Raw genomic sequence first — 19,681 nt, forward strand, 5'->3', positions numbered from 1 at the left:
CAAATATATTATGTTATAACCCCAAATAAATGTTATAACTCCAAATATATTATGTGACTTTTCAGATTATAATTACACGCGCGCGTCAATTTTTTTTAAATTAACATAATAAGCGGGGCTTTTGAAAATCATCTTTAAAAAAGACGGTTTCTCAAGAGAGATGCCGCTTTTGTAAAGTTGTAATATATTCAAAAAAATTTAACACCAAATATCTAATTTATTGATAATTCGATTTCGGATAAACTATCCAAATTTTAAAATCAAATATTAAACATGTTTGAACACCCCTTTCTTTATCCCATAAATTAGTCAATATTCTTGTTTAATACTCAAAAGGTATGAGTTATTTTAATCTAGTTATTTGAAGACATAGAAATCATGATAATCTAGTTATTTCGAATAATCCAAGTAAAACCATTCAATCTAAGAAATTGAAGATAAGAACCAATGAAAATCAATAGTTTTCCTTGTGGTGAATTAGTTTTGGAAAACAAGTAAAGTTAGTGAATTGTGAAAAAAAAAATACACAAAAATCAAATATATCTAGAACATAGGACTAATTACCCTCTTCATTTCCAAAATATTCTAACAATTGTACATCAAACAATGACTAAAAACAAGGTATGATGTGGAAAAAAATAATAAAATATACAGCTATTTTAGACCTTTTTTCAAAGAGACGACTTTAAAATAAGAAGCTCATATTTTTGTTTTCTCTTTTAATTTGTATTAATTAGACTATTTAAATAATATCTAATGTATTTTTCATAGAGACCGTCTCTCAAAAATAAAAAAAAGCAAACAGTGACCGTTACTTAAAAACAGAGAGAGAAGTATAAAAAGAATAATTGGCGACAAAGAAGTTGGGTACAATCACCAATGCGAAAGAAACGAATTAGGAAAATTGATGATTTTAGACGGCTGATAGTGGCCGCAACTCCAGCTACTGCATTTTTCTACTGAAATTGAAATACTTGAAACCGACTGGACTATCCATAAAACTGACTACTGACTATTGACATTGCCAATTTGCACCCCACAGCAGAGTAATTGTTTGGTTAGTTACTTCTACTATCTTTAGACTATAATTTGCACTTCGTAATAAATTAGTGAATTAGGCAGTGCACCAATGCTTTATTCTCTACGGCATTGCGGCAATAGTTGAGGTGTAGTCACTTCAAAAGTGATGTTGGGTCGTCAAGTTGAAGAAAGACTCATTGCCATGGTTTATTATTATTATTATTATTATTATTATTATTTTAAATATTATTTTTATTTTTATTATCATTATTATTATTTTTATTATAAGTATAATAATAATAATTATTATTAATATTATTGTTATTATTATTATTATTATTGTTATTTTAAGTCTAGAGGCATTTTCGTAATTTCATTAATATAGAGGTGGCAATAAAATGAAAAGGATAGCAATATTTAGCAATACCCATAAGTTAAAACATATTTAATTAGAATCTTTTGGATTTGATAAAATGTAAATTTTATTTAATATCATAATTATATGTTTTAATTATGCACAATTGAAATAATATATTGATGACCATGCAAAATATAAATAGACATTTGATTAGAATTGAAAAAAAATACTCCTATTTCTTTTTATTTGTTCACTATATCTTTTAGCACGCATTTTTAGCAAATTTTAAGTCTTAATATCCACAAGTACGCATCATAAAAAATTATAAATATTATATATTAAAAAACTTTACATTAAGACAAATCTAACAAGATCTCACATAAATATATTTCATCATTAATATATACTTTAAAAGTCTAATTTAAATTTTCTCTCACTTAAAGGGGATGAACTTAAAGTGGACAAATAAAAAAGAACAGAGGGAGTATTATAGTAGTATTAGTTTCTTTGAAATTGCATTTGTCATTTTTGATTTAACTAAAATAAAAAAAATTACACAAATTCTCAAATGAGATCGTTTCACAGTCATGGTAAGACAATCTCTATTAGTCCGACTCAATATACACTTACTATTTGTTCTTACTTACAATCAGCGGCCCATTACTAAGTTAAATCAAAGGAATTTAGCTCAGCAATCGACCGCTATTAGTAAGAGCAGCCCAACAAAGAAGTCAGCTCCGCAATGGGCCGCTCTCACCAACAGCATGAATTGAATTCTTTTCACTCAACTTAGTAATAGACCGCTATTTGTAAATGCAAACAAATACCAAACCCCAACATAGAGCTAAAAGTGCTTATTTTGAAAAATAAATTTCCCCAATAATCATTTTGAGATTTTTTTTTTAATATCATTTTACTTATTTTCTTCAAATTTCACAAACCGTATTCTTAATGCCTACTTAAGTTATTTTTAATACTTACTTATCATATTTTTAATGCCTACTTACAATATCTTAAATATCTACTTATATCTATCTTAATGCTTACTTACAATATTTTAAAAAATATTTAATGGGCCGGCCCAATTAGTGATGGTCTTTCAAAAAGACCGTCTCTCGCAAAAATTTGTGTTCCATTTCTACCAATCCATCCCAGCCAAAGACATAAAGTTACTCCAGTGTGACCATAGCCTTCAAAAACTGGGCCAAGGAAGCAACAGAGCATATAAATGAACATTGCAGGCACTTTTTCTACTGCAAAACCACCTTAGCAATTTAACTCCTATCACTAGAAACCAGCAAGTTACCTCTCATGGCTTCCTATAATTTAATGAGATAACCCAACAGAGAATAACAAATGATCTACCTCATTACTATGTCTCATCTTGTGCTAATTATTTAGGAACATGGCACACCAATTTTTGAAATAACATAAAAGAGATTTTAAACTGACATGTGCAAAACCAAAAATGAAATACAGGATGAGACAAATGATGGACATATGGGCAATCCTATTGTTGCCCATAAAGTATTAATATGGTAAATAATAAAAAGGTAAGCTCACAACCACACAACTTCGCAGCTCTACTGGCAGTTCCAAAAATAGACTCGTACTACAGCTACAAGAGGCTCAAAACGGTTACTGGACCAACCTTAAATGGCACGACTCGACCCCAACAAAGGGCACCGACAATTTATCAGCCAAAGCAGCAACCAGGGGACACGAGACAATAAACTACAGTAAGTTGCTCAGCTACTGCTGCGCAGCTACAGTCACGAGCAATAAGCTATACAAGTTACCAACGCATAATACAAAGGTCAAAAACTAACATGCAGTTGATTATGTAGTCTCAAACAGCTAAAAAACACAATCAAGAACAAAAGGCTGTTACCACACCCAACTGTTGTGGATACATTCCTCACTACAGCTCACGAAATTTTTTTACACATGTGGAATCAGCGACATGAAAAAAGCTGCAATAATTGGCAGTAACAAGTCCAACAGCACAGGTACCATTCCTCTCATGCAATCTAGTTTTCTTGAGACATGACCATCAAAAAAAAAACTAAAAATCATGGAGAACAAAATTCTTAAAATCAAATATGATGGATCAAATACTGATTCACACATCAAAAGCGCAAATCTAGTAGTCTCACCGACTTGCAGGGATTTACAACAATAAGTCAACTTGAAATAGCACCAGCGTTTCCATCAGAAAAGTTCACAGTAAAACAGAAACCAATAAAGATCAGCTCAGCAGACATGAGACCGTATATTCCTTTTAGCTACTGACATAAAGTTAGTTATCATCTATCAAACGAACACAAGCGCCATTAGCAGCACCAACATCACATCCTTCAGCTTTTTGGTCAGCCTCATTTCTTCTCACTCAAAGCTAAAATACTAGATGTGATCATGCTTAGTTAAAATTATCCAATATATAATGTTTCATATAAAGCATAAACACCCACCCATAAATAAAAAATTAAAAAACAAATAAAATAAAACAGATAGGTATTTCAGAAAATGAAACAATGCACGCAAAAGACTAAAGACAAACCAGGGTTACGTCTCTGAATAACTGGCACAAAGACACATCATCTGCCATCAGCAAGTTCCATATAGCATTAAAGGAAACCCACAACAAAGTATGCAAATGCATTACATCCATTAAAGTATCAAACCGTAGCCAAAAGTTCAGTTCAATATATCCCAATCTCATGCACAAACCGACTTTTCTACATTATCACATCATCTGACCTTCATGTTCATCTACAGTTCATTGCCTCTCCAATTGCATGAGGACATCATTCCTGCCAATTTAGAGACATACACCAAGATATTGGTTCTCATGAAATAAAGGAATTTAAACAACCACAAGAACATACCTCAGGTAGCTTTCCAGGTGAGAAGCTACAAAAACCGCCAGACCCACCACATTGAGAAACATCTTGAAGACATGGCGAGTAGCAGCAAAAGAAGGCTGATCACTCATCATTGTTGCGTTTCTCAGGACTACGACTTCTTGAGCAAGGACTACAAGGTGAAGCACTACGCCGTGGAGTGACACTTCTACGAGGACTTGGACTTTGTCTCGGAGAGGCACTACCACAAACCAATACATCAAATTGTCAATTGACAGAAGAAATTGTAGCCAAATTACTATGGAAAAAAAAGCACAAGGAAGTAGCAACCTTTCAACTACTCTGCCACGATAGCTTCTTTCATCTTTGTCACGACCTCTACCCCGACCTCTATGGTTATCAGGAGTATAACTGTGACTCCTACTTCGACGGCGATGATCTCTGTCTCTTCCACTTCCACGATACCTGTCACGATTATACCTATCCAAACTTCTGCTGCGACTTCTTCTGTTATCTCTATATCTACCGTAATCATCTCGATGACTAAAAGCAATAGTGACTATAGTTATCAACAGAGAAACAAATATACCCTAGTATAAAATAGCAAAGACTTGAAAACAAAAAAGGCATCAGACTGGAATAAACTGCCACACCATGTCTGCTAAACTAGCCCCCAAGCCCCTGAAGTTCAGCTATCACACTCTACCTCACAATGTTTCCAAGAGTATGGCAAAAGCAACGTGAGGAATTCGTGGCTTAATAAAAGATGAGTGAAAACCAGGCACACACGCTCAATTTTTTTTTTTCCGACATTAACATTCCAACTTACCCAATGATATTAGGTGGCACTCCCAACTTGGCAAAATTGGGGATTGCAGACTTAGATTTACGAAACCTTACCCTTGTGAAAACAAAAAGATTGTTTACAATAGACTTTTGATAATAAACATCAACCGCAACTTCACATAAGTAAGAAATGCACTAGATTTAATGAATCATTTTACTACAATCTATTATAATATGAACCAAAGAATTATAAAATTGTTACATCGAGAATGGGACTCTCGAAAATTTCAATACTGAAACAATAAAATAAAGAGCTACTTCCATCAATAATTCTTGCCTTCTAACAACACAATTCTAGTATGCAAAAAGCTTAACCAAAGTTATGCCATCAATTATATTTAGGGACAAGGAAGAAAGGATACATACAAACATTGTATCACTCGTAATAGACATGCATTCACTAAAAACATTCTACCACAGTGGATGCTACATAATAAGTGCAACAGCCACCACTAGCATGAGTACTATGTTTTAAAACTAGTAAGTTGAACCAACTGATTCACTTTATACAAATAGCCAAGACATAAAATCAGCAAACACTGATTTGTTATCAACCTTATATGATAGCAATGCTAAAAAAACAATTTTTACAGCCCTCAACCAACGAAACATTGTAGGTTAATTTCATTCCATCCAAGGGATCGAGACAAAACATACCTTCGTCTCGGGCTTTTAATCCTAGTAACAGGCTCCAAAATCTTTCCTTTTTGACTGAGGAAAAACATAAACAAACATAATAAGTCTTGATAGATCAAGCACTGAGCATATAAAATGCCATTTGTTCAAAAATCACAAGCACCAAGTTTCCTAAATGCACTTTTTTCCTTGTCTATTACATTTTCCCAACACAAAGATAATTACTATGTACTTAAGAGATCGAGATAAACAAAAAAAGTAAAAAGATGACTAGCTTTCAAATATTATTGAAAAACATTTAGATGGTAATAAAATAACTTTAGCCATGTGAATAAGGGAATTACGCTAAAATGGAACCCCAAATAAATAGTCATTAATATCATCTACAATCAAAGAAAATGGGAAACATAGGAATTGGAATATAAAAAATTGTCAGCAAACAGTGAGTACCAATTGTTAAAGGAATACATCACCAGCACATATCAAGCATAGACATCATGTAGATGACACTAAATGAATACACCACAAACACATATCAAGCACAAATCAAGCATAGACCTCTTGTATTTTATTTATTTTCCGACTTCTACTGTTTGGATTTTTAATTTCTTATTTCTTAGTTTTAAAAAGCGCGAAACGCACTGAGACGCAAAAGGTCCTTCGATTATAGGCGCAAGACGTGAGCTTTTTGTAGGCGAGACACTTTTTTTGCTAAAAAGCTTAACGTCAGTTTTAGATATAAATAATACTTAAAACAACGTGACATTCCTATATTAATATCAACAAGCTTGAAAATATTCATTTTCCTTGTAGTAAACACCACTTAAGCACATAACCATAATAACGAAAATAAGAGGAGTACCCAAAGTTATTTTCTTCACCTACTTTTAGTTTTTCTTAAAAAAGCAACATTTTCTTGAACTTCACATTCAAGTAATTTGAGTTTCAAATGTTATTTCTTTTTCAAACAAACAAGCATAAGTTAATTACTCAGCCAACAAGGAGGTGCACCGGGTGTACAAAGTGCAAAGCACATTGAGGCACCCAAGGTGTGTGCCTCTTGTGTGGGCTTAAGCTTACTTAGAAGGGAGTTTTTAGGCAAGTTTGAGTTTGAGGCGTACAAGCCGCAAAGCGAGGCATGCTTTTTAAAACTAAGGTTAACTTAACCTATTCAAATTGCAAATCATGGAGATATGACTCGCAAACGAATCCAATTGAGGACGATCAAACCCAATCATGATTCGTGAGTGAAGTGAAACGAATAATGGGACACAGCTGAAAACCATCCCCCTACAGTACATGATAGAGCTTTATTTTTATATTATTTTATTATCTTCTATTTTCTTTTTATAATTTTTTATTAGCTAAATATCTACAACTTCTACTTTTATTTCTATGTATGTCAATAATATTATTAGTATAATTAATTATTATTATTATTATTATTATTAGCTTTATTATTTTTGTTAGTATTGATATCAGAAGAGGGAAAGAAATAAAGCAGAAAACGCAACAGGACCAACTCGCGGCTCGCGAGTTAGGTCGCGGCCCACGACCTGAAGCGCCCCAGCTTTATTTGATTTGAAACTTGCCGCCTTCATTTTGGGGAATGCGATTGGATAAAAGAAGCAGCAAGGTTGACGAAGAAATCGCGAAAATCATAGTAATGATTTCTCTTCTTCTCCTCTTTGCAAGTAAGCTTTTGTAAATTAATATAAAAGGAGATGGATTGTAATAGTTGGAAGGCAGTTTTTTTTTTGGCAATCAAAAACATTTAGCTGAAATTGTATTAGGGTTTGAGAGTTAGGGAAAAATCTTTAAAACTTATTGTTCTTCATACTTTTGTCGGAAATGACCATTGTTGGCTAAGGATCTCATCTTGAGGAAAGTTAGTACCCTCTTTTGCCATTGAATTGTAAGTCTTCCCTTTATTAATACAATCATCTTGGATAATCTCTTTACTCTTGAATATGACTTGAATTGGTTTAATTGGTATGCTTAGTTGCAAATAGGTTTTTCAAATGCTATTGAATTAGATTGCTTTGTCTAATTTAAGTGTGGTAGCAACTTGAAGAATTTATAGAACTTCCTTTAGTTTATAAATTGTTTAAGGATTATCATTTTGGGTTAATTGTAATCTTGCTTTAGTTTACAATCCCATAAGTTTATCGACTTGTTATGATGAATTTTTGATGCTTTTCATTTATGCATTTATGATCAAGATAAAGATGTTTTTCCTTTCAATAAACTAGTTGATTATGTTGATTTGGGAAAACTGAAAATTAATGTGTGAATTTGGAATACTAACAAGTACTCAAGAATGGTTTTTATCTATTTAAAATTACATCATCTTCATTAGTTGTTTTTAGTTAAACAAGTTTGTTCATCATTACACTTAACCCCCCTTATATTAGTGTTCTTATCTAAGAGGATATACTTAAATCAATTGAAGGTCTTACTTTCCTTGTGGATCGAACCTTGCTTATTATTATATTACTTAGTTGTATTATATTTAGTAGTTGTAAATTACTTTGGAAAGCATAACAACTATAAAAAAGAGCCTCTGTTAGTACACCTAGCAAATAAAATGCCATCATCAACCAAACAATCACAATCCATAATACATTCAAGTTGGCATTCTTTTGGGCACTATTACATTAATGATCACTACTAACTCTTTCAAATTAATAGAGTAGAGAAACAAACCCAAAAAGACACAAATAACACGCGGTGCATTCAAAAGAAGAGGAGACGAGACAGGATATAGTCTCTGGTTCTAAGCTCAATTAAAGCATGGTCATCTTTTACCTCACCAAAATTTGTATCCTCCTTAATAACACTTCCATTTTCCTTTCACCCTAGCCTATTATACTCTTGGAAATCACACACTAGCTCTTCAATTTCACACTGCGACACCCATAGAAAGTAATAAATAAAGTACCTTAGCTTCTACTACATCCCCTTGGCCTACACCGCCTACTATTTTTCTGATACTCTGATTTTACAAACCCTAAAAGATTATATATATATATATATATATATATATATATATATAGACACACACCTTATTCTATCCTGTTTTTACTTCTACATTGATTGTTGAGATACCAATCATCCATTAAATTTTTCTAAAGCATAGGAACATAAGAGTAGATCGTTAATAAAATACCAGACACGGCGCCTTAAAACATTCTGTAGAAATAACCAATTAGAACCTCTCTAAAGACATTTTACTACATACACAAACCAACTCAGTCTCCACAGTGTCCATCATATACAATAAAACAACCATGCACATATCTATTTCAATTTCAAAACGCCATAAAAGCTTTAAATAAAGCATAATATGTATAACTCTAAACTCATTCCATAAAAATAAGTGAATAGCCATGTTGCATATACGTTCATGCATATCAGCATATTGAACAAAAAGAGCAACCTTAAAAGTATGTCATACACTCACTCAGACACTATAAACCACCACCACTACAGAACAAATAAACCCCCACATAAAGGCAGTAATTCGACTATGAAATTAAAACAGGAGCAGACTTACATCTTCTCTGCATTCGGACCATATTTCGCAAATTGGACAGCTATTTCTCTACCATCCACCATCCTCCCTACAAAACATAATTATATTATATTATATAGTAAAAAAATACCAACCAATACAATCAAATAAAATGAAGTAAACACAAATACCATCAAGCCTCTCCACAGCCTTTTGAGCCTCATCCGCATACTTATACCGAACAAACGCAAAACCACGCGAATCACCAGTCCTAACTCACCCGAAAACAACACAATCATCAACACAAAATTAATCAGCTTCATTTCTTTGATTCCTACAAGGAAACAATACGATATGATCGAAATGAGCACAAAATTGAAGGAAAAATGATAAAAATCTGACCTTCGGTCTCTAGGGATGAAAACGTCAACAACTTTTCCATACTTATCGAACAATGGAAACAAATCATCAGCAGTAGTACCTATCAATAAATCTCAAATTATTCAACGAATAGGAATACAAATATTTTAGGGTTTTACGGAAAATTAGGGTTTCGAAGAAAAGAGAATAATTACTTACGAAAAGTGATGTTGAGAACGAGAAGAGAGTAAGTATCGGTGATGTCGGGAGGACCATCTCTTCCGAAGTGTGACATCTTCGTGAATTTCCTTCTTTTCTGCGATTTCTTCGAGTAAGAGAATAGGAAAAAAAATTAGGGTTCCTGGATTGAAGCGGAAAGATTGGGAAACAATTTTATGGTAAGTTTAGGGACTGTGGACTGTGTAGAGTAAACTAAGAAAATAGGGTCATGATCAGGAAGTTGAACGGATCCCAATTTGAGTCTGAATTTATATCCAGTCGGCATAGTAACGACACGTCACCAACACGAAATTACTCCACAAAAAAGCAAGTTTGATCCTTGTCGATTCCAATAATAGGAATTGGTTGTTAGTTGTTAGTGGTTGACTTTTTAATTAGTTTGTTTGACCAGCTGAAAATGTTGGCTGTTTTTGTTGGCTTTTAAACAAGTTAAAAAAGTCAGTTTTCCAACATCAGCTTGTTCAAGAGTGAAATAATGATTTGTGAAATAAGATTCGATTAAAGTGTTCAAGAGTGAGTAGCAGACCAAGCTTGTTCATAAAAAATTACAGGCTTACTATATTGGTGCTGCGTGTCTACTCTCTTAGCAGGTAGGACCCATAGGCAGATAGATTTTGAAATTTATAAATAATACTCAGTTATTACTTATTAACGTAAAATACCCTCAACTATTATTACTAGAAAGCTAATTTCAATCCTTTGTTAATCACAAATAATATTTTTAATTGCAATATAGTTTTTCTATCAGTTAATAAGATTTTTGATACTTTATTTGCTTCTAAATATTCGTAATTAATTTAACTGTACTCAATTAAGAATATTATGCTAATTTTAGTTATCAACAAATATCATGTATTATTTCTTGTACCCAAATTATTGTAAGAGACAATGTCTCAGAGAGACGCATTAGATATATAAGTTAAATAGCCTAATTAATACAAATTAAGAAAATAAGAGTATGAGCTTCTTATTTTGAGGTCTATTTCTTTGAGAGACTGTCTCTTACAAAAATAGTTATTTCTTGTAATAAGGCATGAAAGAAATTAATTCATTACACATGACACTCAAATGTTTCCCTATAGTATATATTAAGTATTGATTGATACACTAAAATGGCTCAATAAACCATTTACGCTTTCTAAAATCAAAAAATCAATCAGATACAACTCCTTTGTATTTTACAAGAATACAATTGCACACTTGAGTCATTCAGCATCGTAGAGATAACATTGTTGTATTTGAAAATAGTGGTGCTCTTTAGAAATAAATTAGGTTTTTCAAGAACAAGATGTATGCAACAATTTGCACACATTTGGCCACAACTGCAAGTAGCAGCACCTTACTTCAGGCCCCCCAGCAAAAGAAAGAAAATGTGACCAGTGATGAAGAGCTACCTCATACAGAAAAATACAGAACTTCAATAGAAATTCCAATTTTGGCAAGTATCTATTTGAATCTTGATCCACATATAAACTTATTACAAAATCAAACAGTACATTTGCACCTGTATAATCAAGAGAAAAAAAAAGAGAAAAAAAGGGGTTAACAAACGACAATAGTTCCGAGTTTGTATTAACTCGTAGCTTTACCAGAAACCCGTTGGGCAATCCATCCTAATCCATCATACAACCCGTCACCGGTGAGGGCAGAGCAAGCTTGAATATGCCAGTCATGATTCTTAATGCTGTGAAGGGACAAAGCATCGGTTATCTCTGCTGGAGTCATAGCATCCTTCAGATCTTGTTTATTTGCAAAGACAAGAACAACAGCTTGCTGAAGATCCTCATTAGGAAGCAACCGGAAGAGCTCATCTTTCATGATCGAAATCCTAGCCCTATCAGTGCTGTCTATCACCACTATAACAGCATGGCTTCCTCGGTAATAAGTGGTCCATGACGTCCTCAGTCTATCTTGCCCGCCCAAATCCCAAACCTCAAATCGAATATTTTTGTAGACAAGCTCCTCAACATTGCTACCAACTGTAGGGTGAGTTGTAACCACCTCTCCCAAGTGCAACTTATAAAGAGTAGTTGTCTTTCCAGCATTATCCAGACCAACAATCACTATCTTATACTCCTTTGCGGGGAATAACATGAACCAAAATTTTGATATAAAAGCCCCCATCACCAGCCTGTATTATATAAAAAGACAACATCAGGAATATAACTTCTATATCTCCAGTTACTTCGTGACACTGATGATAAGGAACTAATGCGTATCTGAAGCAGCAGCACAGCATTATTAAAAGAATAGCAAATACTAATAGTGTCGGAAGTAAAAAGATAGGGCAGAAAGACAGAAAAAGGAACTTCCCAGTTCCCACTGACAGCCATTAGAACGGAGGAAATTTTTTCCTTGACTTAACCCCTCTTAATTTAACATTTTGGGATAGAAAAGAACAGCACGTAAGCACTTGGAAACATGTTTAAAGATATATAAGTCTTAATCTAATTATCATGGTTATTAGGATGTAATAAGTGAGAAATTGTCTTAATACCATGAACTTAAGATGATTCGATAGAAGGGGGTCAAACACAATTTGAATTAAAAATTCATGTGCCTCAATTTACTTTGTGATAATACACACCCATCCACATTTCAAACATAAATCTAACTCGATTTCAGATTTAAAAGAAACTCCACAAGAGGTATCATTGTTATCAAATAAATCAAGAACCTATTGGGTGACCCTAGCAGGCCGTGATATACACAGGTATAATATAGTCGGAGATTTACACTAAAGTGACATTGTCTCACTTTATAGAATGGAAAGACTCAAATTTCCTCTTTGAAGTGACATACAGAAAAAGGGGTAGAAGGTAGTGTGAAGCAAATGCGTTAGATCTTTTACACGAAAGCTGAAGTAAATGGGTTTGATCTTTAATGCCAAAACTCTAAATGGGGTTTACCGTTTGAGCTTTGATGAAAAGAAAAACCCACCAAGGACTTAGCTGTTGGGGTGTAACCAAAGAGAAGCCAAGAAGGCTTCAGTTGAACAGAGCATGCAGCTGATATGGGGGGAAGATATTTGCTCAAAGGGGCAAAACTAACAACAGGAAAAAATGATAAACAATAAGAGAATAGTATAACGTATAAACACCAAAATCATATCAAACAAGACTGGAGTCATACCAAGGTTAACCATAAAATCCCTCCAATTTAATTGAGATGATTTGGAGTAATTTCTTATGCAAAACAATCATCTTCTTCTATGACAAAACCTCCAAAGCCGAACAGTTGTACCAGACGTCTATTAAAACTGATCCAAGGATCCAAATGCTTTCATAAGGGAGAGAGAATAGAGAAGACACATCCTTGATGTCTATTTCATAAAATGCTTAGTGTATCAATGTATAAGATAGGGCTAGATGACCATTATATGAAACATAGCCAAAGGTATGAAACTTTGGAATATTGTAAGCAAAATCTTTTCTACTTAAATGAAACTGCTTTCCAACAGCAAAAATAGGCTTGTCAGACATTTTCTCTCTTTCTTTTAATAAAGAAAAACTTTATTAGAGTAAAAGGCATTGATAGGGATAAGGAATCTCACTGCAATAACATCTAATCACAATAAAATCTTTCAATCGCTACTACATAAATCATTAATAGCAAAGCTCCCAAACAAACCATTGGCCATAACCCATAGGGTTGCTACGTATTTAGCCTTATTCCAAACAACATTTAATTCAAGAAAATGATACTTGAAAATGTGCCTATTCCTTAAAGACCATATTGCCCAAGGTGTGGCTAAGAAAGGAATGTGAGCTGACCTTCTAAAATGGTTGGAAAGACTCAAATTTCTATTGTGGTGGCAAGGGGAAGAAAGAATGTGATGTAACCTTCTAACATGCTCTGAAAAAAAGTTTAATCCTTGATGAAATGAGAAACCCAACACGAAGCTAATTGTTGCAGTGTAACCTAAAGGAAACCAAAAAGCGTACAATTCAATAGGCATGCAGGGGAACTTATTGCTCCGAAAATTAACAAGGAAAACCGACAAACTATCAGTGAATTGTATGATCACATTAATCATAACATAACTATTGACTAGAGATATGCTAATAGTAGAATCCGTTAATTCTATCAAATATTTTACTGTGACGAGACCTCCAAAGCCTAGCAGTAGCATGAAACCTCTATCAAAGACTATTCCAGGTATCCAGCTACTTTCATAAGAAAGAAAGCATAGGGTAGACACATCCTTGTTCCTGGTAAATACAACCAAATACGGAATGGAGTATCCTTTGTAAATTATACCTAGGATCAAGTGGCTTCATGTCCAAGAAAATCTAAACCATTCATAAAAGGCCATTACCCAAAGTCAACCAACTGGTTCCTAGGATAAGTTGATCATTATTAGAGGCATTTACAAGGGTATAAGACTCTGGCAGCATTATCAGATAAATCTGTTCTATTGGAATAAGCTGGTAGAAACATGCTTTACAGCAGGTTTTGCTTGACATCTACCTATTTACCAACCATCTATAAGCTTTTGTGGTTGTAGAGGATCCTTTACATAAAGAACTAAGGAATGTGTCACTGTGTAAGTAATAGACTGGATTTCAGATTAAAGCAATAGAAAACAAAATAAAAGAAAAAAAGGAATAAGAAGAAAAATGATATGGGCAGAATTCAAGCACTTCCTTTACAATCAAGAGATATTTGTCTATTTCCATTCATGTCTACTATTGCCTTATAAGCATCATATATTTGTTTTTACCAAACCTAACAAACGTGATACTATTCCCTTCGAGAATTCTCATTATATTCTTTGGCATCTTCCTTGTAACAGAATTGATATTTGTTGTTGTTCATGCGTCCTTCTTTCCATGCATGACACAGTGCAAGCACAACAATGACATATACAAGCATGCTTTTATCATCAATAAAAGAAAACTAGACACTAACGCTTTGTTTGGCTTGAGGGGATTGAGAAAGGAATGGGAGAAGTTTAGAGGGACACAATTTCCTTCATTCGGATACTAGTTTTGAAAGCGAGGGATTTGAAAGGTAGAGATTTGAAAGGATTAAGTTTCTTAATTTTGCTAATAACCAAATCTCTTCAAATGTGAAAATATTTAAAGGGAAAATGTTATTTCCCTTCCTCTCCCTATCTTCCCTCCCAACAAACAATAAAGACTTCCCCTATTGTTACCTCCCCCTTTGTTTCCCTTGCCTCCATTCCCTTCTCGTTCTTTCCCTCCAAATAAATTATTACCCAAACAAGGTGTGAATGTAATTAGGGGTTCTTGGCTATTTTTTAGAAGCAACCACTCAAAACGGATTATACACCATGTGTAACTATAATGATACAAAACCTCACTAATTGAAGATTTTGTAGCCTACTCTTCATCCCTAGTAACCGAATGAAAACATGTTAACCTTTTACTGCAACACAAGCTTTCTTGTCAAACAAGCACCACCAACTAATAGCCCGGTAATAAATCAGGTCAAGTGAGTCTTCTTCCTTCAATCACAGAGAATGAAGCCTTATAATATAATAACCTAGACACACTCATTCACCAGAAAATTGCAAACATTTGCAATTGCAATTAACACTCCAACGAAATTTTCTAACATAAATAAAAAGTCCTATTGTTTAACTCGCAACAGACAAAGTTGCCTTTTTTATACTATTAACATCATGAAAGAGTGATTGAATGATGATAGATACCCCTACTGCTTCAAAAGCCCATATAAGATTCATAAATCAACCATAAAACTCTATATCCCATGATAATTGAAGCATCTCAAAAAAGTTTCGCTTAATTTTCTAACATATAAGATATAACCATTAACCTACTTTTCTTTGAATACTAAAGATGCTTAGTAGACACCTTTAAAATTAATTTCATAAACCTTAACGAAAGCTATGCAAACTACAAGTTATTTTCCTGTCTTAGTTGATTATCATTAATTTATTTAAAATCATTGTCCAAACTCCAATCTACCAAAACCAATCACTACAACCAAATTAATCATAAACAACCAACAAATGAAGCCCAGGAACTCATTAAATAATTCTTACTTCAACTACCAATAATCTAATCAAATTTGCACCGACCCAAATCACTGACAGATTCCAAAATACCAATCAAATGAAGACTTCCGGCACGAAAGATTAACAACAAAAACATAAACGCTTTTAAAGTAACGATAACAAACAAACTCAAATAAAAAAAATCTAGTAAAACCTGGTGCTAATCCAACTCCTCAAGATCAGGTTTTAGCTGGTGTGTTTGATAGGCAAATTTCGGAATGTCTGTAATATAAATACAAAAAGATTAACATAAAAAATAAAAAATATAGACAACGGATCTGAAATCAAACCAATAATACGATGAGACTCGATCTTAAAATTTTTATCATGAATCAACAAATTAGGAAATATATGAACACAAATGAAGACAATCGCTGTACTTACAGGGGTGAGCTCGTTTGCTGAATGTCGATTAGGGTTAGAATACGTGTAAAATCAGTTTCCCGATAGCAAAAAGAGCGAAAATTGTTTAGTGACGAAGAAAGATCAACAAAGAGAGAGAAAAAGACCGGCTGGATATCGAAAGTTGTTTCGCCTTTTTTTTCCTTTTCAATTTCAATTAGAAAAATCAAATAATGAATAAATCAACATTTTCTTTTTCTAAGTTCAAACTTAGATTAAAACAAAATTATAGTATACTACTCTGCGCCTTTGATTTAGTAGTAAAGATAATGAATTTTTAAAAAATGTAAATAATTTACATAAATAAATAAGAAAGTAAATTATGTAGATGAAATTTAAAAAAATTAAAATGTACGGATGATATTAAAAAAAAAAGTAATGAAACGACTAAATTACGGACGAAGCAGTAATTTTGCACAAATCCCATTTGCTCACTTAGTAATCATAAAAAAGTCCATGTTTATTGAACATATTATTTTCAATAATAATTTATATATTATTAGTTTACATACTAAATTTTATTAATAAAAACTTTATTCACTCCTATTTATAAAATTAAAATTAAAATATTCAGACTATTTATAAACACAATTAATTATCGAATATTGTTAACCATAAAAACATATGAAAAAAAAAATCAATGAGCATTATTGTTAATTACAATTTCTTGTGAGAGACGGTCTCTTTGAGAGATCATTTCTAATTAGGTCAATCAATTATATATTTATTAAAATATTGTAAGTAGGCATTAAGAATGATGTAAGTAAACATTGAAGATATTGAAAGTAGACATTAAGGATACGGTAAATAAACATTAAGGATAATGTGAGTAGGCATTAAGAATACGGTGAGTAAACATTAATCCTTAATGGACTGGCTTGAGATATGTCTCTTAAAGAGATAATATATCAAGTGACTAGCTAATTGTTAATTAATCAATAATAACATTGGACATTAATGAAGAACCTTTTTACACAAAGGTGGTGATTTGTATTTCAATAGGGAATGTGATATGGTCTTTTGGTCTTTGAGGTTCAATGATAGAAAACTCTTGGAGAGACAAGTTGAAACTTTAAGTATAGTTTACATTCCAGTGAGAAAAAATGTTGTTGACGAGATCCTAGAAAGAGGAGTGATCTTACAATCCTTATGCCTCTCCAACAATATTAATTGGAAAGAAGGATCAACCTGGTAACTTTGGGATATCGATAAACATCATCACCCTTTTTATTTTATCGCCTCCTATATATTAATAAAATGATAAAAATGCCTTTGGACTTAAAATAACAACAATAATAATAATAATAATAAAAACAATATTTAGAAAAAATATAAATAAGTAATAATAATAATAATAATAACAACAACAACAACAACAACAACAACAACAACAATAATAATAATAATAATAATAATAATAATATTTAAAAAAATTAAAAATTAAAAGGGCGAGTCGCGCGCGACTCAGCCGCGACTCACTTGCACAAAAACTCGCGACTCGGCCGCGGCTTAGTCTTGCGCGACTCACCCCTTTAAATTTATTTTTTATAATTTTTTAAAATATTATTTTTATTATTATTATTATTATTATTTTTATTATTATTGTTATTATTATTATTAATTATTATTATTATTATTATAACAATAATAATAATAATATTAATAATCATAATAATGATTATAATAAAAATAATATTTAAAATAATAATAATAATAATAACACTAATAATAATAATAATAGTAATAATAATAATAATAATAATAATAATAATAATAATAATAACACTAATAATAATAATAATAATAGTAATAATAATAATAATAATAATAATAATAATAATAATAGTAATAATAATAATAATAATAATAATAATAATAATAATAATAATAATAACAGTAATAATAAAAATAATAATAATAATAATAATAATAATAATAATAATAATAATAATAATAATAATAATAATAATAATAATAATAATAATGATAATAAAAATATAAATAATAACAACAACAATAATAATAATAATAATAATAATAATAATAATAATAATAATAATAATAATAATAATAATAATAATAATAATAAAAATAATAATGATAATAAAAATATAAATAATAACAATAATAATAATAATAATAATAATAATAATAATAATAATAATAATAATAATAATAAAAATAATAATGATAATAAAAATAAAAATAATAACAATAATAATAATAATAATAATAATAATAATAATAATAATAATAATAATAATAATAACAGAAAAAATAATATTTAAAAAAAAAATTAAAGGGGCAAGTCGCACAAAACCCACGACTCGGCCGCGGCTCAGTTGCACGTTGTTATTATTTTTTTTTAAATATTAATTTTTTTTTTCTTATCATTATTATTATTATTATTATTATTATTATTATTGTCCAGGGACAGTATCAAAAATTTATTAAAATAGAAGTGGCAATAAAATAAAAAAGATGATGATGTTTAACGATCGTGTAACTTTGCGCTCATTATAGGAAATTAAATCAACAAATCATTAAAAAATAAATATTTCATATCTGTTTTTGAATAATGGTTGGATGAAATAGCGCGAGTACAATTCTTTTTCAAATCGAACTTGATAGCTATATGTCATTAACTCGGGATGGATAAGGAAAATATTTTCTTGATAACTTTTACGGCCCATTTGGTTGATGGTAATGAAGTAATGGAAATGAAATGTTGTAATAACAATAGTAATGAAGGAATGGATATGAGAATTGGTAATAAAGATTCTTTTGTTTAGTGTGCATGACTAAAGAATGGTAATGAAAGATAATATTTCATTGATTGCATTTGGTTGTTAGTAATAAAAAAATGGTAATGACTCTTAGTTTCATTATTGTATATTTGTATCTAAAAGCATTATTGTATCTAAATTATTCTATCTAATGATTCTTTTTTTAATAATAATATTTTTTTAGATAATTACATAAATTACCTTTTTTTCTTCATTATTTTTTTTCTTCAGCTCGAAACAACATTATCTTATTTTATTACCACAGTAATACTTCATTATCATTACAGCCTAATATCAGGTTATTTGATGGTAATAAACATGGCCCTTTTTGGTAATTTCATTACCTTATTTTATTACCATCCATTATCATTGAAGGCATCCAAACAATCAAATTTTTTATTACTTAATTTTGTTACCATTACCGCTCTAATACCATGTACCAAATGGGCCGTAGTTTCATGAATGTTAGTAACGAGAACAAGTTTTTTATGTGCTAATATAATAGGAGTAATATTACTATCAATTTATTACCACCAAATAATACTTCACAAATGATAATAATGAGGAAGAAATTTATAAAGAAAAAATGATTAAATTTGCACCAACATATTT

At 31.3% G+C, this 19,681-nt stretch overlaps 2 protein-coding genes across 2 annotated transcripts; both read right to left on the bottom strand.

Annotated features, from left to right (window-relative positions):
- Positions 1 to 1,806: 1,806 nt before the first annotated feature.
- On the bottom strand, positions 1,807 to 10,060 carry LOC130799282 (serine/arginine-rich splicing factor SC35-like). Its single transcript, XM_057662386.1, has 8 exons — positions 9,818 to 10,060; positions 9,641 to 9,719; positions 9,430 to 9,509; positions 9,281 to 9,347; positions 5,746 to 5,799; positions 4,573 to 4,785; positions 4,267 to 4,483; positions 1,807 to 4,191 (listed from the first exon to the last, which is right to left on the bottom strand). The coding sequence occupies exons 1-7, from the start codon at positions 9,891 to 9,893 to the stop codon at positions 4,366 to 4,368; spliced, it is 687 nt and encodes a 228-aa protein (XP_057518369.1). The 5' UTR covers positions 9,894 to 10,060; the 3' UTR covers positions 1,807 to 4,191; positions 4,267 to 4,365.
- Positions 10,061 to 10,809: 749 nt separating this feature from the next.
- LOC130799303 (uncharacterized) lies at positions 10,810 to 16,465 on the bottom strand. Its single transcript, XM_057662405.1, has 3 exons — positions 16,266 to 16,465; positions 16,036 to 16,103; positions 10,810 to 11,969 (listed from the first exon to the last, which is right to left on the bottom strand). The coding sequence occupies exon 3, from the start codon at positions 11,960 to 11,962 to the stop codon at positions 11,411 to 11,413; it is 552 nt and encodes a 183-aa protein (XP_057518388.1). The 5' UTR covers positions 11,963 to 11,969; positions 16,036 to 16,103; positions 16,266 to 16,465; the 3' UTR covers positions 10,810 to 11,410.
- Positions 16,466 to 19,681: the final 3,216 nt, after the last annotated feature.

The sequence above is a fragment of the Amaranthus tricolor genome, chromosome 1, assembly GCF_026212465.1.
Source record: "Amaranthus tricolor cultivar Red isolate AtriRed21 chromosome 1, ASM2621246v1, whole genome shotgun sequence".
Classification (NCBI taxonomy): domain Eukaryota; kingdom Viridiplantae; phylum Streptophyta; class Magnoliopsida; order Caryophyllales; family Amaranthaceae; genus Amaranthus; species Amaranthus tricolor.